Source organism: Corticium candelabrum, chromosome 1 (genome assembly GCF_963422355.1).
Source record: "Corticium candelabrum chromosome 1, ooCorCand1.1, whole genome shotgun sequence".
Taxonomy (NCBI): domain Eukaryota; kingdom Metazoa; phylum Porifera; class Homoscleromorpha; order Homosclerophorida; family Plakinidae; genus Corticium; species Corticium candelabrum.
In genome coordinates this window covers 9,599,343-9,621,750 of record NC_085085.1, presented here as the reverse complement: position 1 = coordinate 9,621,750, position 22,408 = coordinate 9,599,343, and the positions used below count along the sequence as shown (strand labels likewise).

The 22,408-nt window shown below is 43.5% G+C and overlaps 4 protein-coding genes across 4 annotated transcripts; 3 read left to right on the top strand and 1 right to left on the bottom strand.

Annotated features, from left to right (window-relative positions):
• The first annotated feature begins 1,341 nt into the window (after positions 1–1,341).
• LOC134195205 (uncharacterized) lies at positions 1,342–2,413 on the top strand. The gene has a single exon (XM_062664207.1). The coding sequence runs from the start codon at positions 1,367–1,369 to the stop codon at positions 2,381–2,383; it is 1,017 nt and encodes a 338-aa protein (XP_062520191.1). The 5' UTR covers positions 1,342–1,366; the 3' UTR covers positions 2,384–2,413.
• A 260-nt stretch (positions 2,414–2,673) lies between these two features.
• On the bottom strand, positions 2,674–3,650 carry LOC134195645 (uncharacterized). Its single transcript, XM_062664744.1, has 3 exons — positions 3,258–3,650; positions 3,104–3,173; positions 2,674–2,981 (listed from the first exon to the last, which is right to left on the bottom strand). Exons 1-3 carry the CDS (start codon positions 3,648–3,650, stop codon positions 2,674–2,676), a joined length of 771 nt encoding a protein of 256 aa, XP_062520728.1.
• Positions 3,651–7,440: 3,790 nt separating this feature from the next.
• On the top strand, positions 7,441–9,308 carry LOC134195557 (jerky protein homolog-like). The gene is made up of 2 exons (XM_062664632.1): positions 7,441–7,756; positions 7,825–9,308. The coding sequence occupies exons 1-2, from the start codon at positions 7,441–7,443 to the stop codon at positions 9,129–9,131; spliced, it is 1,623 nt and encodes a 540-aa protein (XP_062520616.1). The 3' UTR covers positions 9,132–9,308.
• A 9,703-nt stretch (positions 9,309–19,011) lies between these two features.
• Positions 19,012–19,497, top strand: LOC134195463 (uncharacterized protein K02A2.6-like). The gene has a single exon (XM_062664522.1). The coding sequence runs from the start codon at positions 19,012–19,014 to the stop codon at positions 19,495–19,497; it is 486 nt and encodes a 161-aa protein (XP_062520506.1).
• The last annotated feature ends 2,911 nt before the right edge of the window (positions 19,498–22,408 follow it).

Genomic DNA, 22,408 nt, shown 5'->3' with positions numbered 1-22,408 from the left:
TATTGGGGCATCGCCAGATCGGATCGTCAGCTGCAAATGCTGTGGGAAAGGTGTCTTAGAAGTTAAGTGTCCTTACTGCTACAGAGATAATCTCCCGGAAGATGAGCAGAAAAACTTCTGTCTGACGAAGGTAGCTGGAGAATGGAAACTACAACGAAATCATTCATATTACTTTCAAGTTCAAACACAGATGATGGTCTGCCGAGTACCATACTGTGACTTTGCTGTCTGGACAGAGAAAGAGTTGGTTGTAGAAGGGATTACGATAGACAGTGACTTTCACCAATCTATGGTAGATGCTGTTGAGCACTTCTTTGTATATGGAGTTCTACCTAAAATTGTAGGGAAGTGGTACACAAGGAAGCCTGTTGCCAATTCTCAAGGAACAGTGTCCACCCCTTCTCATACGCCGACCGGTGTCTTGAGCCTAGTAGAGGACTCTCAGAACCATGAAGACTTATCTATGTTGTGGTGCTACTGCAATGAACCTGTCTTTGGTGACATGATTATGTGCGACAATGTGAAATGTCCAATCAAATGGTTCCATTTTGATTGTCTCAGAATAAGGCAGGCACCCAAATGTAAGTGGTACTGTCCTTACTGTCGGAAGCTTGCCCAATTCAGCAGAAAACGAACAAAGAAAGCTCAAGCACAGTAGCCTAGGCATAAATAAGATACTACTGTCTGTTCGCTATAAGTGTGAACTCGGAAGTGAGTAATGAGGTAGAGGTCACGGTGGGTGTGCTCATTAAAGAATAAAGAGCTGCTGTAGTTGTACCATGTTACACCATTTAACTTAAATGATTCCAATTGTTGGCGTACACTGAACTCGCGGTTGCAAAGATTACGACAAAGTTCAGAAGCACTTCCTAGTCTTAGATATAGCCATTCCTGCACGTCTTCTATAAAACCGCATGCATGCTGTATAATTAACTTATTAGTTACGATTAGCAAAGGTTTCATGGCAAGGAGAAAAAGCGAGCGAGTTGTTTCAGCGGAAAAGCGTCTTGTTGAACGTGTCAGACAATTCTTTGAAGAAGAACGACGAGCCAAACATCGCATCAGTCTCAACAGGGTCACTGACCGACTGGTAGCTGCCACTGGCCTAGGCAAAACGACGTTGGCAAAGATCCACACAGAATTCTTGTCAAGTCAACAGTTTCAAACACCGCCGAAGAAACTCGTTAAACGAGAACGCCGACTGACCATCAACGTTGATGATTTTGATCGAGCAGCAATACGGAGAACAGTACATGAAATGTATGAAAATAGAGACTATCCAACCTTGGACAAACTCCTTGTGCGTGTCCGCGAAAAAGGCGTATTTCCTGGCGGGCGGACAACTCTCTTTCACTTACTGAAGGAAATGGGATTCAGACATACCCTACGTGACGACAAATTATATTTCTATGAACGTAGAGACATTATGGAGCAGCGCCATAATTACCTCAAAAAAATTAGGCAGTATAGAAGAGAAGACCGTCCCATAGTGTACTTGGACGAAACCTGGGCAAATTCACACATGGCTCCGGAGAGACTCTGGCTGGATGAACAGGGACGCGGTGGGTGGAAAAGACCTTCAGGAAAGGGTCAACGCCTTATCATACTTCACGCAGGAAGTGAAACGGGGTGGACTCCCAATGCAGACTTGGTTTTCAGATCAAAGAAGAACAGCACAGACTACCACGACGAAATGAACTCAGAGCATTTCTTGGAGTGGTTCCAGAAGCTGTTAGTCAATATACAGCCAGGCTCCGTTATCGTGCTTGATAACGCCCCTTACCACAACTCTGTAGTAGAAAAGGTTCCGACAAAATCAAGCAGAAAAAAAGAAATGCAAGAGTGGCTTACAAGAAAACGAATTCCTTTTAGTGACAAAGACCTAAAGAAGGATTTGTTTGCAAAAATCCAATTGTCGGTGCCAAACAGGAAGTTGTACGCTACCAACGAAGCTGCCAAGGCATGCGGCCACATTGTCCTCCGATCTCCTGTCGCACATTGCGAACTTAACCCCATAGAGCTGGTCTGGGCTGATGTCAAACGATATCTCAAAGTCCACAACAAAACGTTCAAGCTTGCAGACCTCGAGCAATTGGTTCCGGATGCATTCCAATCCGTCACACCCGAGATGTGGGCCAAACACTGCCAGCATGTGCAGGAAGAGGAAGAGCGCTTCTGGGAGAAGGATGGACTCCAAGAAGAGAGCGTGGAGGAATATATCATAGAACTGGGGACAGAGGATGACGACGATGATATCGAGGTTAGAGACATAGAATTCGAAGGTGAAGGAGAAGACTCCGACGGTGAACAAGACGAATGTGAACCTGTTATGGACGAGAACGACAGGGAATTGTTGCGATCAGACGCTGTTTCAGATGCGTAGTAGCGTAATGACAACATACAGTAATCGGTTAGTCTAACAAAGTAATTGGATAATGACAGTTGCACCACCCATTGTTTCCTCATAGACCTTTGATATGCAAAAACCTTATCCTTTGGTATTCTTTGTTGGAAGGGCTTAGATAATTTGATAAACAGAAATGCCAGACCTAGCGGTTTCTAACGATACCGAGATCATCGCGAAAGTCCAAAAAACAGCGGAGATATTAATGATTTTCAAAGTTCACGCTTATGGCGAACAGACAGTAGTTTATGAGATATCATTCAAATTTACTACTGACTAATCACAGAAGGGCACAAATTTACTAGCCCACAACAGACTTTAACTATGTTGTCAATAGTGTTTTCATCAGATATTAAAGAGAGAGGAAGAACACCTTGCAGAATGGTGTACTTTTGTTTAACCACGCCAATGACTCTTTCAATATGTATTCTGACAGCAGACAACTCTCTACTCCAGTCCACCTCCTTCTTCTCCAGCTGCCGTTTGCCTTTAGTAAACGGAGGGGTTTTCACCTCAGCCATTACTAAACTGGCATAGTCTTGGCACAGAAAGCCTCTGTCAGCCAATATAATGTCTCCTAATGATACATATTATGTAACATATGATATGTATGTAACACACACACACACACACACACACACACACACACACACACACACACACACACACACACACACACACACACACACACAACCTTACTTGGCAGTAAATGTTCCATAAGTTGAGATTTTTCAACAATCTCTTTGTCTGACATGCGTCCACCAACACACTGCGACACAAATGATATAGTCCTTTGTGGTGAAATCCCAAGCAAAAACTTCATTGTTGAATGATGCGTATAGTGACTCCATACTTGTGCACTGGCAAGAAGATCTGAAGGCCTCTCCATAAATACTTCAGTGCAATCAATAATCACACAACACTTTTTAAAGAATCTTTTGAAGGAAGTAGGCATAGTTTGACGTAGGGTCTCTCTGTCTGGCCACTTTATCAGGTGTGATGTTCTGATGGCAGTTGCTTCCAACACTCGCTGAAAATTTCTTGACACTGTTGTTCTGTGAATGCCAAATCTGTAAGCTATGTCCTGATCACAAAGATTCAGTCGGAGTTTCATAAGAAACATGATAAAAGCGGAAGTCTTAGGGAGTTTTGAACCATCTGCTAGAGTTGGCGAAACAAGGTTGAACAGAGCAAGAAATATTGCCCATTCAGGAATCCCCAAGGGGTCGTCCATATTTATCGGCATTTTCACGAGCGTACAAAACGTACGCTGGGAGGGAGGGGGTAAAACCAGGCGTACGCTTTGGAAATATGCCGTTCTAACGCATGCGTAGGACGTTCTCACTGAGGTAGTTCAATGGTATTGCACACAGGTTCGCGTGGTCAAAACAACCATTACGCTACGTACAGTCAACCTTACATTTAGCGACATTGGGTTTAGCGACACATCGGTATTAACGACCGAAACGTTTTACTCTATCAAGAAGGTAGTACAAAATATGTCTTCCTACCTCGGGTTTAGCGACAGCGGACATAGTGACAAATTGCATTTACCGACCTGTCTAAACTGTCCAGTGTAGTACTAATTTCCTCGTTTATACCGACCAATGTAAATTTTGTAACGCATGCGCCGATCACGTGTCTTGAGCATGGCTTCCAGAAAGCGAAAACGGCTGTCATTCTCAGAAAAATACGCGATTTTGGCCGAACTCGACTCGGGCGTGTCACGGAATGCGTTGGAAAAGCAGTACGACGTCCCTCACGGTACTTTAGCTGGCATCATCAAAGACAGGCGTCGAATAGAAGAAGCAGTTGCAGTGGCGTAACTAGGCATGAGGCAGCCGAGGCAGTTGCCTCGGTAAATAAAATGGGTATGGCGTTGCAAAAATTTTGCTAGATGTATCAGTTAGTAGATAACAGAAAAGATCGGGCATTCTGCACGCGGTTACCGAACAGAAGAAGACCTCTTTCAATGACACTCAATGACGCTCAACAATGACAGAAGAAAGAGTAAGTGGCTTAGCTCTTCTATATATTCATAGAGATGTGGTTGTGAGTAGAGAGAACGTCCTACGAAGATTTGATTGTACAGGACATTGCAGATAGGGACAGTTGTTATTATAGAAGCTATGTTTACTTAAATTATACATAAAGTAGGTTAAAGACAAATTATTGCTTAATTAATTAATTTATATAAACTTGCCTCGGTAAAATATTAATGCTAGTTACGCCCTTGAGTTGCCAGCGGAACGAGCCTAGGTGCTAAGAGTTCAAAGTTATCGAGATATTCTCAGATCGACGCTGCTCTGCTTGAGTGGTTTCGTCGAATTAGGGCCAATTGTCCAGAAACTCCGATAACTTGTCTGGAGATTCTAACGAAGGCAACCGCAATAGGAAGAGCTGAAAAGAAGAGAAGTTGCTGCTTACGAGTCGTTTGACGAAAATTGCCTCGATCTCAATTGGGTGGATCGCTGGAAGAAGAGGAATGCGATAGCATCAAAGAAAATGCACGGCGAAAGTCAATCAGCTGACAAAAATGCTGCAGCTGATTGGGTGCAACATCAGCTGGAATTGATTCGACAAGAATTCTCTGATCACAACATCTTTAATGCAGATGAAACTGCGCTATTTTGGAAACTCATGTCTGATAGAACCCTCGCATTCAAAGGTGAAAAGTGCCGAGGAGGAAACATTCTAAGGAACGCCTAACAATTCTTGTCGCGGCCAGCGCTACGGGAGAAAAATTGTCTTTATTTGCTATTGGCAAAAGCAAGAAACCACATTGCCTTCGCGGTGTGGCAAACATTCCCGTAGCTTACGATACTAACAGAACTGCTTGGATGACAGCAGTTATTTGAGCCGTGGCTGAGAAAGTTAAACGCAAAAATGCTTGGCCAGAAAAGAAAAATTGCGTTGATTCTTGACAATTTTTCAGGCCACCCTCAAGTTGCCTTGTCAAACGTGAAAGTATTCTTTCTTCCTCCAAACACAACGTCTATAGTCCAGCCAATGGATGCAGGCATTATAAAGAACTTGAAGTTTCACTATAGGCGATTGTTGATGAAGAAGTGATTGCTCTGCTACGAAACGGAAACGCCATTTGCAATTAACGTTCTTCACGCTTTAGAGTGTCTAAAAACAGCATGGGAATCGGTTGATGCTCAAGTCATTCGCAATTGCTATTGCCACGCAGGATTTCGCCGCGTGGGTGAAGGAGTGGAAGAGCCGCGTCTTCCGCATTCCTTTCCGCTTTGAAGCAACCCAGAGGATGCTGGTCTCACACAAGGGATTGACTGGACCGAATTCGTTGACGTAGACCAATGTGTTGCTGTGGGGCCTAGCAGTGAGGGAGACTCCGTTAATGATATTTTAGACACAGTCTTTCCAGAAACAAGAGAACCACTCGATGAAAGCACTAGCTCTGACGAAGAAGATGTCGAAGAAATTGATACTTCTCCTCCACCATCGTTCAAAGAGGCTATGACAAGCATTGGATCAGCATTGGACTATCTTCGGACAATTCAAGGGTCAGAGGCAGCGTGCCTGAAATTGGCAAATATTCGTGAGTATATGGTGGACCAATACTTCAAAAACCAAAAGTAACAGCGCATTAAACAGTACTTTAAACCCATAAATGAAAACTAGATTGCTCGCGAGTTGATATATTAAACTAAAATAAATGTCAAACCTGTTAGTAAGCCTCTACAAGGCATTTACTGTGCGTAAACGTGTACATTGGGTTCAACGACACATCGCAAATAACGACCTAAATTTTATGCCCTTTCAGATGTCGCTAAATGTGAGGTTGACTGTATACCAATACCTACGAGATATTCGTTCTTGGAAGCTCCAACAAACCGTGATTCGTCTTGGTGGCATTGCTCATGTCCATCCAAATATTGTTGAAATTGATGAATCATGTTTTTCACACAAGCCAAAGGTAATTGTGGCAAACATTCCAGAGTACAAATTTAGAATTATCGCTTTTGTACCATCATAGAGAACGAATTCCCCGTGAACAAGTATGGGTCTTCGAAATGGTCGACACATCCAGGCAACTAGCTTTGGGTCACATGGAAGTAGTACCTCGAAGAGATGCAGCAACCCTCTTTCCGATTATCCAGCAGCACGTGCTACCTGGCACGACCATACACTCGGACGAATGGAGGAGGGCATACCACCAAGTGAACGCACTTCCTCTTGTAGGAGCACACAGGACAGTGAACCACTCCATTGATTTTGTGGGCCCAGCAACCGGAGTACACACCCAGCATATACAGCCATATTGGAACCGAGTGAAAACAAGTTAAGAAGATGAAAGGATGTCATCGACATATGCCGCCCTCCTATCTAGATCTAGATGAATTTATGTGGAGAGAGCTTCATGGTCTAACCCACGCAGCAGCATATAACGCTGTGATCCTCAACATAAGTCAGTGTTATCTTGTACCATAGTTGTGTTACTAGTCTCCCGTGTAAACTTACGTAAAACATGGGCGTGGCGCGCTTTTGTTCTTTGTGTTTTTTCGGAGTTCTTCTTCTGAAGTTGAGACACTCCGAAGTTGTAAGTAAGGACATTGTAGACCTTGTATACGGAGTGGGCTAGCCGCTTTGTAGTGTAGCAGATGTGGAAGCCAAAGGCATTATGGGATTTACAACAGTAATTGATATAAACGAATTGAGTTCCATACGGAAATTCGAGGCTAACGTTTTTCATGTTGCATCTGCTGTACATTCTACCGCACAAACAAGTAGGTGGGATGTAAGCAAGAAAGAAAGTGTCTACGTTGTCAACAAAACAACGCTGTTAGTAACAGGCGATTTGTACGTACAGTACCACCTGCAACGTAATGGTAGGAGTACAGTAGAGCCTCGCTAATCCGAACCTCGTTAATCCGAACCCTCGCTAATCCGAATGTCCCTAACTGCTTGACCTCGAGTTTCCAGAGAGCATTTAGAATTCCGAGGCCTTGTGCAAACGTCCTTTCATATCCGGGAAATAACAAACATCTGATCATATCCGGGTACACGTTCTCATGTCGTCAGACAAAGATATAACAAAGAAGACAAAACGGGCTCACAAGACTCTAACAATAGAGCAGAAGGTAGCAATACTGGATGAACTGGGAAGTGCCTCCTATTCTGTGCTGTGTGAACGATATGGAATCGGTCGAAGCACCATTAGCGATATCAAGAGGAAAGAGTCTGAACTGAGGCAATACGAAAGGAAGCTAACCGAAATGGGAACGAGTCGACTTGCCAAAACAATGAAGCTTTCTACTTACGAGGAGCTGGAGAGGGCTGTTTTCATGTGGTTTCGGCAGACGCGCGAGAAAGGCATTCCTGTATCAGGCCCACTACTACAAGCAAAGGCCTTGCAGCTTCACGAGAAATTAAAGGAGTCTAAGACTCTTCTCAAGAAGAGGATTTCGGCAACTTTGTTGCCTCGTCTGGTTGGCTTTGGAGATTTTGTAAGCGTCATTGCATTAGACAGCTGGCCTTACAAGGAGAAAAGCTGTCTGCCGATAAACCAGCTGCTGATCAGTTTGTGTTACGTTTCCAAGCTTTTGTCAAGGATAGTGATTACAGCACTGAACAAATATTCAACTGTGACGAGTCAGGTTTGTACCATAAGCTGCTGCCTCAGAAAACGCTTGCTGGTCACTTTGAGAGGTCTGCTGATGGGCGCAAGACTCAAAAGGACCGTGTTACCATCAGTGCCTGCTCAAACGCGTCTGGTAGCATAAAACTACCCTTGGTCTTGATAGGTAAATCCAAGAATCCTCGTTGTTTCAAAAACGTCAATCGTGATCACTTGCCAGTGAGTTACTACAACCAGTCTAATGCTTGGGTGAACACAGGAATATTTTCTGACTGGTTCCATCATAAGTTTGTTCCTGTAGTGCAGGAAACGTTAAGGGAAAAGGGTTTGGATGATAAAGCTGTCCTTCTGCTTGACAACTGTTCTGCTCATCCGAATGAAGAAGACCTGATATCAGCAGATGGCAAAGTGATCGCAAAGTTCCTTCCACCGAATGTCACTTCGTTAATTCAACCCATGGATCAAGGTGTGCTAGTATCCATTAAACGCCGATACAGGAAAAAGATGCTTCAAGATCTTATTCTTCAAAATGATAGAGGTGTGTCAATCATTGACTTTGTTTGTGGAATCAACATGATGGAAATTTCTGATAAAGTTTCCGCTAGTTGGGATGAAATTACACCTAGAACAATTCGATTGTCTTGGAGAAAGATTCTACCCATTTATCCTGACGAAGGCAGTCAGGAACCTGCTGGCATCACAGAATCAGGAGAGTCATTTGAAGAGCCTTCTTCTAATTTGACCCCTCTCTTCTCTGCTTTGGGTTATGAAATGACTTCAACAGAAATTGAGGAGTGGTTAATGGTAGACAATTTGGATCCTGGTTACACTCATTTGGATGATGATGAAATTGTCACTGAAGTCTTGGCTCACGGTCGTGATGAAGAGACTGCTGCAGATGAAGATGAAATGCAAAGTTCTGATCATGATGCAAGCACAAACCAGTCTGGCATCTCTCATGGCAGTGCATTTCAAATGCTCTCTGATTGTTTGACATGGTTTCGGGAACAGACAGAAGCAACTCAATACAGCTTGAGTGTTCTTCGGAGCCTACGTGACCTTGCAGCTAAAAAGAGACTAAGCACTCTTGAACAGACGCGGGTGACGGACTACTTTGAGAAATGAGTTGCTTTTGCTTGTTGTTGGGTTACCTACTTAGTTAGTTGCGTTGCAAGAATTCTTGTCCCTGCGTAGGCATGTAATTGTTGACATATGTATGCGCAAACGGTCTGGATTGTCAAGGCTATGTCTGGGTCTCCAAGGCTTCGTATTTTGATAATCCGAACAAATTCAGTAATCCGAACAGGTAAGAACGGAAGAGCTATTCGGATTAGCGAGGCTCTACTGTATCCGGGAATAGTATGGAATTTCGATATTATACGGAGATTATATACTAATAGCGTCTACACGTGGCTGGTCATGATTTTACGGAAGGAGATAGGTGCGCATTTGTATCAACACGCACCTATAGACCACTGCCATGCGGCCGGTAGGTGGGCGTTGATATAAACAACTAAAAATGCAGCGCGCGCTACTAAATTATAACGCGCTTTAAAATTTGTATTATTTAATATCAATGAAGCCTATATGCGAATTGTCATCAACAATGTACACATCATAACGTGCGTTATTTCATATTCGATAGACGCGTTATATTCTTGTAGTATTTTAAATAACGGAAGTGTGAAAAAGTGCGTGCGCTCTTCGATCAGTAACTGCAACACTTGTTTCAAAGGGGTCCCCGTTTAGGAATCGTTGTCTACGAGTCGTGCGAACGGTACGAATCGACTTTCCAGTGAACTGGATACAAGTAATAGGTTTCTGAAGCTATAACTCGTTCTAACGCTATAACTGAGGCTATAACTCGTGCTCCACGTTGCAACGACATGATCATCGATCGCACTCGCGCGTTGGCCAACTCGCCGAGAGACGACCAGGGAAAGCTTCGCCCGAACACAACCAACAAGATTGCCTCAGCTATGCTTAAAGGAGAAATCCCACGCTAATACAAGTAGACGTTTAATCAAAGTACTAGTTGCCACAACTCCATTTGCACAACAACTTTTTGCCTACGCCTGTCAGAAAACAAGAAAGCAAAGTTGGCGCGTGTCACATGAGCGCCACCATCTTGGATGATGACGTAGGAGTGTCTTACCTTTTGCGCATGCCTCGCAGCGGCTGAAGAGAACGATGGAAACTATCCGTCCGTATAACTTTGAACCTGTTCGAAATGCTGGAGAAATGTCGGAAAGTGAGTCTGGCGGTAGCGACGACGATGACCAAATACTTCATGTCCCTGATACGCGTACGGAACGACTAGAAAATACCGACTGGTGTACTTGTGGTTTGTGTATCGTCATGCCGAGCATTACATGATGCATCTGCTGCAAGGAAGTCGATGTTCTGAGCTGGAGACAGTATTCACACTGTCTGCTTGCACTATGAAGTTCTACGCACAGCGGTAGGTGTCATGAACGTCTCTCCAGGCTCCATTACAGAACCTCTTACGGCCAGGTATGATTTGAAGTTACGATCACGTTCGTTCTCAACTGCTAGTGCATGGTAAATTCTCTGTGTAGACTTTTGAGACTGGCGGCTTACCGCCAATTTACTCACTGGGCTCACGAGATGTTGGGGAGAGGTGTACGAATAGTCATACCATCGTGTGTGGTGTCTGCTGTATGCAAAGCGTCTCCAGAAGGGAGTGGGCACTATGTTGGGTTTAGAGATGCTAATGATTCTCAGTGATGTATTAGCAAATGAATATGTAGTTGACACAGACAACTGACACAGTACTTCTAATGGAATCGAGTACTAGTTCGACGTATAATCTCTTCTTTGGGAGGCTGTTCATGCCCAGCTATATATGTGGCTAAGTCTACTGGTGAAGATTTAGCGTTGTGGTGCCTGATGGGATTCTGCTCCATTGATCTACTCTTCAGCACAGACGTTGAAATTTCGTGGAGGTATTCATATGATTTTGTCTCAGCTATAGGCTTTGCTAGCTTCAGGAAATACAACTTTATACCTCTTGATTCCTCCACTTGTTGTTCTCGATCAATGTTGTAATTATGGTCATGAGCAGCCAGCTGTATTCTTGCCATGATGCCCTTATACCCAAAATGCTGTCACTTAGAACAGTACTTTGTGAGAAGTGAGTGATACACTTCTAGCATGCCTGTGTGACAAAATTTGGTGAGATTTGTTATGTTTTTCAGTAACCTTTGTCTAAAACAACCCTTTAGGGACTCATGAGCATTGGAGCCAGGCTTCAGCCAGGATTTTTCGCCACATGCCTCACGTGTTAGTTTTTCGTGTTCACATGTTGTAAACTTGCTAGCACCTTCCCAAGAGTAGACATTTACTATATGGTGGATAACTGATGTCCACTGTTCAGTAACTATTTTGGAGTCTCCATCATAACACTGAGAAGACCACCACAGGTGATTGGAGATGGAGTGGATCAATGGCAAGAGTTTACTGCATCACTTAGATTTTCCCTTCTGTGTCAGCTTTTTTGCTATTCCTTTAGAAACATGCCAAACATCAAATTGATGGTCTATGTTGGGGTACTTCTTTCTCATGGTAGCTGCAATTTGGATATGTCTGTCAGTTGCCATTTGTTTGATGTGCAAGCCTTCAGTTTGAAACTTTAAAAGTGAACGTTCAAATCCTTCTCGTTCCATGACAACAGAGTTGGCAACTTCACTGACTTAAACAAGTTGGAAGTCAAGTATTAGTGCAGTTTCCTGCTCAATGTGACTGTATGTGCCATATTTGGCAGAACAGCCAGGACTATCACAGCGCGCGTCTCCTAGGAGACATAGGGGGTGTCTTTGAACTGTTGAAGAATGGATCTCTGGTGTTTTTCATAAAAGTCTTTATGACTGATACGAGGTATGTATGTTGGATTCGATAGAAGGTTAGCCTTAGGGTTAGCCGAAGGTTAGCAGTAGAACTCCCTGGGTCAGCCGCTATCAAGAATGAAGGGGGATGAAATGCCCTATCAGTTGAAGGAATGGGAGGAGGTTAAACGATATGAATGTTCTTCTGGATTCACAATGTGTGACAGATCGTACTGCGTTGATGCATCACACATTATTGGTAGAGTGTTTGACTCCGGTATCTCCTGGTCTTCCAATCTTTCAAATTCTTGGTCAGATTCCTCTTTAGCTGCTTTAGATGATGACTGTTCTAGTATATCAGTAACAGCCTGCACATTACATAAAATTCTTAATTTCCTAGTTCCTAGTTTGTACTATAGAAGCGGGGATTGTTTACGTGAACATGCTGTCGACCCTTGCCTGTCACCCTCGTTGATGTACTGTTTACACAAGAGAAGAGTGTTGGAACAGTGTTAGGCTTCAGGCACACCCTTTGTTTCTAAGAGCTCTGCTTGTAAATCTCGCTCACAGCAGTCGGAGTGGAAGTGCTCCGTACACACACGACTGTTCGGTAACAAGGGCGGATCCTTCAGACGAAGCTTGGGCAACCACTCTTTCAGCAATGGTTTGTTCTTAAGCGGTAATCGATAGAAACGGAAACCACGCTGTCTGTCCTAATCTTTATTGTTACAGCCGTACGCAATGCAATACACATGTCAGGGCCGGATCCAGATGGGGGTTCACGGGGTTACAACCCCTTTTCTAATGGGCGTGGTTCACCACTGATAAAAATTAAAGAAATTGTATAGAAATTGGTATGAAAGCTCGAGGCTTAAAAACCACGTGTTGTTTGCTGTTGCAGCGCACGTTATCTAGTCCACGTGTCGTCTATATCTTCGTGCTCTTCCGGGAATCAATGCAAACATGATTCCTGCTCTGTTTAAAAGGTTACCGTTCACGTTTTTATACTAGTTATGAGCCATTTTTCAGACTGATAGGTTATTCATGCGTCTTCATTCAGAGCTTTAGAATTGCACAACAATCCTTCCAAAATGAAACGTGTGGTCATTACCAAAGATGGTTCAGCAGCCGGCACAGAAGCTCAAGTTGCCAGTGAAGCGGTATACGATGATGTCAAGAAACAGCCCTGTCGGAGTTCGGAAGATGGACACAGTGATTCTGAAACATTGACGACTTTCCTAGTATTGCCAGCTGGCACAGAATGTTCTAGTTCTGCTGGTGGAACTGGGTTAGTTGACCTAGGAGCCCTACTACAGGTTGCACGTGGCTCCTTTGATCGTTTGAAGCAGTTGGCAAAAGAAATGCCGGATGTCCAAACAAAGCAATATCTTTCATTACACTTCAAATATTTTCGTTCTGCTGTTCTCCACTCTCATCAAGTTACCAAGAAGAAATGAAAAGAACATGGAGTGTATCTTTCCACCAAAAATGGCTAGAAAAATTTCCTTGGCTTTCATACAGCAGTGTGCTTGGAGGAGGAATTTGCTGCTATTGCATCCTCTTTCCTGAACAGCCAGAGAGGGGAGGTGTTAAGGGAGAAAGACCTGGAGTCTTGGTATTATCACCTTACAAAAACCATAAACCAAAGAACTTGGTAAAGATGGCATTCTTGTTTGCCACGAGGAAACTGTAATGCATCGTCATGCAGCAGAGCAGGCGGATCTCTTTATGCAGAATCTACATAATCCTGATGTAAGAGTAGATAGCCAGCTGACAAAGCATCAAGTTCAACAAACCGAAGAAAACAAAGTCATTCTACGGCAAGACGTGTTAGCTGTGGAGTTCCTGGCTAAGCAGGGTTTGGCTTTTAGAGGTGACCGTAATGACAAGGTAGATTTCGTTTGTGCAGACGTTAACAGAGGGAACTTTATTGCCACACTACAGCTCTTGGGAAAGGAAAACAGTGTTCTACAGAAGCACCTTCTTCTTGCCAAGAGCAATGCAAAGTACGCCAGTAAAATTATCCAAAACGAGATCATACACATATATGCGTGCAAAATCAGAGAACGTTCGACCAAACAGATGGGAGAAAATGTCTTGCCTTTCACTGTCATAGCTGATGAGGTTACTGATCCACACGCGAACCAAGAGATCTTGTCTGTGTGTGTAAGGTCTGTAGACCTGCCTTCGCCTCGAGATCCCCATATCAGGGCGTGGCTTTTCAGTTTATTGTACTTAGAGAGAGCGAATGCCAGCACGATATGCATAAGTATTTTAGAATCTCTCTCTGATACGTCAGTCTCTTTAGATCCATCCAACATCCGTGGACAAGCATACGATGGCGCTGCAGTGATGTCATCTTCAAGGGCTGGTGTTCAAGCTAAAATCAAAGAGACAGCCCCTCTAGCGATGTACACGCTTTGCTATGCTCATTGCCTCAACCTATCTGTTTCAGCAACTTGTATCATTCCCGAAGTTACGAATCTGATAGGTGTTATCAATGAAGTATCTGTTTTTAGCCAAAAGTACCAAGAGGCAGGCGCTGTTTGAGCTGACAGTAAAGGTTTGCCTACCCAGTCGTCACACACAAGGCTTCCTGGACTATGTAAGACCCGATGGGTGGAACGACACATGTTTTGAAGTATTTCTAGAGTTATACGAAGTTTTAGTCACCTTCCTAGAGGCCGTTGTTTCACCTCACGAATTTCCTGATCTAGCCTCATCTGACGGTAGTTGGAATTGGGACAAAGACACCAGAACAAAAGCACAAGGGCTGAAAGTTTCACTCTGTTCTTTTCAGACACTTTCTGTGTTCATTACTACTAAGAGCATCCTTGATGAAGTGAAGTTGCTTGCTGTAAAGCTCCAAAAGCGTGATTAGAACATCTTCAATGCTTACAGAAAGGTTGATAAAGTTCTTCAAAGTATCAAGCTTGTTAGAAGCAACATTGACATGACTTTTAGTTCTTGGTATGATGAAATAACCCCGCTGGCTGAGAATATCAGAGTACAAGAGTCGATCCCAAGAAAGACCAGCTTACAAAAATTCGGAGCAACACACCAAGCGAAAATCCGAAAGAGCACTACAAAAGAACTGTGGCAATTCCTCTACTGGACTCGCTTTGTACCCACATAGAAGAACGATTTTCTGGTGAAAATACCCATGCTAGAGAGTTGTTGTTTCTGGTACGTTCAGTCATTCTGTGTCATAAAAATTCAGAATGGTTCTTTTTGACAACATGGAAAACATGCGCTACTAGGAAAAAGATCTTCCATTTCCAAAATCATTGGAAAATGAATTAAAAAGATGGGAAGTTTTGTGGGAAAACAGAAACAGTCACTTGAAGCTTGATGAACAGGAAGGGCGACAGTCTCACATCTCCATTCCAGACGACCTTCTTCTGGTGCTTGTGACGCTGATTCTTTTCCTAATGTCTACCGTTTACTATTATTTGGATGCACTCTGCCTATTACAAGAGCTGAAGCTGAGCGCTCTTTCTCTTTAACGAGGAGGATCAAAACATTTGCTAGGTCTACCATAAATGAAGAACGCCTCTCAGATCTTACAGTAATTGCTATGAGTTACAGCGAAAGAGTCCACATTGATGAAATATGTCGTACGTTTGTACAAGAACACCCAAGGAAGCTTTTTGAACCTTCTCTGTTTGCATAAAAACTAAGCAAAAATACTACCAACTACGCAGAAATATTAACACTATACTAGGACACTTAGGACAGTTAGTAAACACTTTTAACGAGTTAATTAATGCTGCTGATTTTCTAATTCTCTAGACAAGTCATTGCGTTAGTCTTAGATATGTAAAGCCAGTTTAGCAGTATTGTACAACTACAGAATTGGCTACTTCCTGTATAGCACGGGATGTCATTACGCCCTCATGACCAATTAGAACGACCACCTGTGACTTCACACGCGCCGCCAGGTCAATTGTGGCATTCTAATCACTACAGGGATCATCTGTTCCAGAAACAAAGACTTCTTCGCTTTCCGAAGTCTCTTCTTCTTGACGCCTTACTTACTTCAATGAGAACACGGTCGACCGCTTCTTCAACTATCCCGTCGGTCTCTCGATAGTGCTTTCTACTTTTTGAATGACGCGCTTGACACAGCAGTTGGCCCATTTCCCAGCTGTAACCTGCGTAATGCCTTCTCTCGCAAGCTGCTCAATTTCCGCCATGGTGAAATCCTTGTTATGAGATGCCGCATAGCCCTTGACGTGTGCCCAGACCACCTCGATCGGGTTCAACTCGCAGTGACCGACAGGCAATCTCAGAACGGCATGACTGTGCTGATTAGCGAAGACGTCGGTCAGGTACTGCGAAGCCGGGTTTCTTGCTTTTATTAGCATGAACATCTCTGCCTTTAACAGTTTCTTGTCGTATGGAATTTAATGCGAGCCCAGATACTGGATTATGTCCTTTTTTGTGCTTCTTTTTGTCGGGATTTTCTCAACCACGCTATTATGATACTTGGCATTGTCAAGAACAATAACAGAAGTTGCTGGAAGGTTTGGAATCGACCTCTCTCTGAACCACTCCATAAAGTGGGACGTGTTCATTTCCGGATGGTAGTCACCGGTGCTTTCGTTCCTCTAAAAACGAGGTCAGCCTTAGAAATCCAACCCTCTTTCCACCCTGCATGGAGAATATAATGAGTCTTCCACCCTTTCCTGATGGGACTCTCAAACCTCCTTTGCCGTCGTAGTCAGTCCAGCATCGTTCCAAGGTATGGTGCGCGTTGAGCCATGTCTCGTCTACATACACTATTGGTCTTCCCTCATCTCTGTACTTCTCTATTTGTCTGAGATAGTGATGACGAGCAGCAATAATTCTGTGTTGTTCGTACAACGCTGTTTTCTTGTTGCGTGTTGTATATTTGAAGCCCATTTTCTTGACTGTTTCGAGAAGTGTTTGTTTGCTGTATGAGTAATCTATGTCTTGTTGTAGAGCCAAAATCAGTTTATACATCGTTGGGAGTTCTCTGTCTGCGTAGAAATGGTGAATTCTACGACGAATGACTCCTTCTTGAAAGTTGTCGGTCTCCTGTTGGGCAGGACCTGAACCAGACTTCTTGCCTTTCTTTGCGGGACTATGCACATCTCCTTCAACATTTACTTGGCGATGAACTCTGAATACAGTGCGTGTTCAGATACCTGCATCGCCATTGCGGTTCTTTTTGTTACACTCTCCAGCATGATTGGCCCATCACGCTTCTCTTGCTCAAAGAAGGCATGGACGTTACAGATCATCCGTTTGTGCGAACTTCTATAGGCATTGATCCTTTTTCTAGAGCTCCTTCCTTAAGTGTATTTGAGCTATCTGTAGGAATAGCTACGGCTTTTGCAATAACAGTTGAAGACATTATAGCAAATGGGCAAGAAAACACCAAAATTGAGATACTGAATAGATTGAGTGTACTATATAGCTAAATGTACGCGTACATGGAATTTATGGATGTTACATATGACATAGAGAATGAATGATTCATTACTGCACTTTGTACCATTATGACATCAGGAATATGTTTACAGATGAACTCGCTTCCGTTTTGATGTGTAATGTAATCTGTATACCTTCCGTGATGCCCCTCCTACGCTCCTATATCTACATAAACGTTTGCCGCAATTCTCACACTGCCAGCTATTGCTTTTCCTACTTTAGATTTATTTCCCATGATGCCAAGAGTTTACGTCTAGGTTAGACCTAAAGAAAAATCGAAGTCGCTTGAATTTCTGTCTCTTTAGTGAGTCCGTCCTTTAGTGAGTGTGTGTTCCGCGTTCAGATATAGAGCAGTGTGTCTATAGAAATAGAGCGTCAGTTTTCCGTGGTGTATAATCAGTGTGTGCGTATAAGTACAAGTACACTACAATTGGCGACGAGGCTATGGCAACGAGTAGACACGGGAAGATTAGCGATTTTCGACCGGAAATCGACAGTGTTGAAGACTACAAAGAGAGGTTTCTACTCTATTGTGTAGCAAATGACATTTCGACAGATGGAGACAAGGGCAAGACCGTTTTTCTTACATGTATCGGAGCTACAACGTACAATTTGTTGAAGATTCTAGTCCGTCCGCAAAAGCCGCAAGACCTGAGTTTGGACGAGTTGCTCGAAGCACTACAGAAGCACTATCAACCACGCATAGTCGTGATCGCAGAGCGCTATCGCTTTTACAAGCGACAGCAAAGGGAAGAAGAGTCGATTGCAGTGTACCAGTCAGAATTGCGAAGGTTAGCAAAGGATTGTCAGTTTGGTGATTCTTGAGTACAGCTCTCCGCGATCAGCTCGTCTGCGGTCGGTTTTCTGAGGCATTGCAACAAAAGATACTAGCGAAGGCTGACCTAACCCTCGCAAGGGCTGTAGAGATGGCTAAGCCTTCGAGACAGCGACTCAGGAGACGCGTTTGTTACGTAGTGGTCCTGCTGTTCAGCCGCCAAGGAGGCCAATTATGCAGCAATCAGAGACCACACATGCCGTGAGAAAGGAAGCGACAGATGGTTCTTTTCAGAGGAAGTGGCTTTCACAAGACCTCAAGGAATGTTATCGTTGCGGAGGTATTGGTCATCATCCAGCGAACTGCAGGTTCAAAACCCAATCCTGCCATCATTGCAAAGGAGTAGGTCACATTGCCAGAATGTGCCGCAAGAAAAGGAGAGACGAGAGCACAAAGGCAGAAGCCACGCCGTCAGCCACGCCTTCTAAGCAGAAGAGAAAACCTTTTTTCGCTCACAAGCAAGGCGGAGTGAACGTAACAATGAACCCAGCGGGAAGTGACGTTGATATGGAGGTGGATACGGGAGCGACAGTAACAGTGATTCCAACAAAAGACTACCAGAGCGCATTAAGTCATGTGCAGTTATCACCAAGTACTGTGCGTCTGCAAACGTACAGTGGCGAGTCGCTAGAAGTACGAGGAGAAGCAGATGTTCCAGTGAGGTATGGCAATCAATTCGCTGTGCTAAAATAGTTGTTGATGATGTTAGCAAAAAGCCTGCAATTCTTGGAAGGAGCTGGTTGCAGGTGATTCACATGGATTGGAGCTCATTGTTTCAAGTCCAGGGAGAGAAACGTCTTAGTCTAGTTGAGCGGTTCCTGCACTATTTGGTCCAAGAGTCGGTATCTTGGAGGGAAGTCAAGGCAGGATGACACTGAAGGAGGGAGCTCAACCGAACGTCAATAGACCCCGTCCTGCACCATACGCGTTACAAGAGAAAGTGGACAGTGAGCTGTCACGGTTGCAAAACGAGGGCATACTGAGACCTGTGGAAAGCAGTCAGTGGGCTGCGCCCATAGTAGTGGTCAGGAAGGGACATGGGACTGTGCGTTTGTGTGGGGATTACAAGGTGACAATTAATCCTTATTTAGAGAGCAATCCATACCCTATGCCTAATCCGGAAGATCTTTTTGCCACATTAGCAGGAGGAGCTATATTTTCAAGGCTGGATATGAAACACGCTTACCAACAGTTGCAAGTGGAGCTAGACAGCCAAGAATATCTGACCGTGAATACCAGTAAGAGGCTGTTCGCTTACACTCGAATGCCGTTTGGAATCAGCACAGCACCAGCGTCTGGCAGAGAGAAATGGATAGGATCTTGGCAGGAGTTGCCGGAACAGTATGCTACATGAATGATATCTTAGTCGTAGGAGAGAACGAATCACAGCATGATGAGAGACTCGTGGCAGTTTTACAGAAATTGGACAAAGCGGGTCTAAAGCTCAAACGAGAGAAATGTGAATTCAACAAAGTCACAAGTTGACTATTTACGCCATGTTATTAGCAGCAGAGGCATCCAACTGTCAGAGAGCAAGGTGGAGGCAATTCGAGATGCCCCACCACCGACCAATGTTACTGAATTGAAGGCATTTTTGGGTCTTCTCAGTTACTATAGGAAGTTCCTGCCTAATCTGAATTCAGTATTGGAACCATTATATGAGTTGTTGCAGAAACAGAGACAGTGGTCTTGGGGAACAAGACAGATGAAAACATTTTTGGAAGCGAAACAGAAGCTGCTGCAGTCTGATTTCTTAGTACACTACGACTTAAAGAAGCCTGTCATTCTATGCGGCGATGCATCACCAGCAGGAGTTGGAGCTTGCCTATCGCATGTCATAGCAGATGGAACAGAAAGACCGATACCTTTCGCGTCTAGAACTGTCTCAAGCAGAAGGAAAATATGCACAGTTGGAGAAAGACGCACTGGCTCTTATCTTTGGGGTGAGACAGTTTCACAAATATTTAGTTGGAAGGCAGTTCACTTTAGTGACTGACCATCGTCCATTACTACGGATCTTAGGACCACATGTTGGAGTCCCAACCTTGCCAGCAGCACGTTTGCAGCGCTGGGCTCTTATTTTGAGTGCATATGATTATGAAAGCCAGGAGTTGAGAATAAGGAAGCTGATTTGCTATCCAGATTACCAATTCCAGTAGAAGTCATTGACCCAAATGAGCAGTCGTTCAATGTGGATTACTGTGAGGCCTTACCAGTCACTGCAGCAGAGATTGCAAAAGAAACGCAGAGAGATCGAATTCTAAGGAGAGTTTATCAATATACGAAATGTGGTTGGGGACCAAATGGTGAACCAGTCATAGAACAATACAGGAGACGAGCGAGTGAGCTTTCGATTGAGAACGGTTGCTTACTATGGGCGAAAAGTGTCATCATTCCAAGCAAGTTGAGATCGTTGATTCTGTCAGAGTTATACGAAGGACACTTGGAAATGAGTCGAATGAAATCATTGGCCCGCAGCTATGTATGGTGGCCAAACCTGCATAAAGAGATCGAGGAAGTAGTGCAGCAGTGTGAAGCTTGTCAAAGTCTGCGAAACAAACCAGCTCGGATTGATCCTCCACACCCTTGGAGTTATCCTCAGAAGCAGGGTACGTACAGACAATCCTAAAGGAGGAGTGTAATATACTATACTAATTAGGTTAGCTACGTGTATGTTACGAGACAATACATCTAGTGAGTCTGTGTTCCGCGTTCAGATATAGTGCAGTGTGTCTATAGCAATAGAGCGCCAGTCTTCCGTGGTGTATAATCAGTGTGTGCGTATAAGTGCAAGTACACTACAGAAGGTAAGCCACTTCTACGTCATCATCCAAAATGGCGGCGCACATACGGCACGCCCCCAACTTTGCCTTCTTGTTTCTCTTCCTAACAAGCTTAGGTAAGAACTTGTTGTTCGAATGGAGTTGTAGCAACTAGTACTTTGATTAAACATTAACTTGTACTAACGTGGGAGTTAACATGTAAGTAACGAACGACATCGATCCCACTCGCTGGTTGGCCTGCATACACAACTAACAAGATTGCCTCTGCTATTTTAAAGCCTATGTTACCAGCCTAGGAAGCCAGACTATACCTCAAGAAACAACAACCAAGACCCACATCAGCGTACTATGAGCGCCGCCATTTTGATGCACACATAGTGCCCGGATTTAATAGTTATCCCGTATAAGCAGTTGAAGTCTGCTTTAGCTTATTTAACATTCAATACGGTATCACCACATTAGAATTTTGTTACTGTTGAACCGACAAAATTATTATTTGAAACTTTAATTGACATCTTAAGTTAGCTAATAATTTATCAAACACATAATACTGCCTATCAGTGACACTGTGCTATGTTTACAACGGTATACTTTGCCATATCGCCGGTACAGTACATTTTACAGATAATATAAACTTTTAGACCATGTATATGGACTACATGTACCAGAGTCCAGCTGTCGCGGTAAAAACGAAAGCGGAGCGCAGCATGGAAACTCGATTTTAGCAGCAGTACGCAGTCATGAAAGGGAACAAGGCTTCGGTCTAGATCTTGAAGGCCCTGTGAGTGTCAACGGAAAGCTCGTAATTAGACAAAGTTAGCGCCAGTGTATTTACATGCAACTGCCATTTGTCAGAAGAAAAATGAGTTTAACTTAATTAAATGTGTTAATTAGAGAGGTCCTGTAACATTGGTTATAAGCTCTTCTTTCTAGTTAGCGTATCTAGAGCGAATGTTATTCATATATATATATATATATATATATATATATATATATATATATAGAGAGAGAGAGAGAGAGAGAGAGAGAGAGCAATTTTTATATAAAAATTAATAGTCTGAATGGATGGTGGAGATGAAATTGCTGGTGGTGTTGACAGACGCAAAAACGAGTAATGCATAACTAGATACATACCAATGGTTTACTCTGTTAATTTACTTACTTAATTAACTTTAAAGAAAGATATGTGTATTACATGTTTCTTAGGAGAACACCATGCATTTTGAGATCAGTGACGTCGCTACGCATGAACAATATTCAACATTATAATAGGATTGACTTCTCATATTATAAGCAAGGTCTTATAAAACTCTAGAGATAAACTATATCACCATTTTAGACGTCAGCGCAGCCCGCAAATGTGACATTTTACAGTCTGAAGGTGTATGTCTTGGTAAAATATATTGCAGTACTGTAGTGCCACAACACTAGGTGATATTCACTAAACCCCTTTACATGTTTCGATTTGCAAATTGCAGAATT

What these genes read in the sequence shown, in the direction of transcription:
- LOC134195205 (XM_062664207.1), top strand. Translation starts at nt 1,367, where the DNA reads ATGGGATTCAGACATACCCTACGTGACGACAAATTATATTTCTATGAA.
- LOC134195645 (XM_062664744.1), bottom strand. Translation starts at nt 3,650, where the DNA reads ATGCCGATAAATATGGACGACCCCTTGGGGATTCCTGAATGGGCAATA. An exon ending in ATCTTCTTGCCAGTGCACAA is followed by an intron (nt 3,174 to 3,257) that starts GTATGGAGTCAC and finishes TTTGTGTCGCAG; the next exon opens with TGTGTTGGTGGACGCATGTC. An exon ending in TATGGAACATTTACTGCCAA is followed by an intron (nt 2,982 to 3,103) that starts GTAAGGTTGTGT and finishes ATGTATCATTAG; the next exon opens with GAGACATTATATTGGCTGAC.
- LOC134195557 (XM_062664632.1), top strand. Translation starts at nt 7,441, where the DNA reads ATGTCGTCAGACAAAGATATAACAAAGAAGACAAAACGGGCTCACAAG. An exon ending in GAAAGGCATTCCTGTATCAG is followed by an intron (nt 7,757 to 7,824) that starts GCCCACTACTAC and finishes ACTCTTCTCAAG; the next exon opens with AAGAGGATTTCGGCAACTTT.
- LOC134195463 (XM_062664522.1), top strand. Translation starts at nt 19,012, where the DNA reads ATGACACTGAAGGAGGGAGCTCAACCGAACGTCAATAGACCCCGTCCT.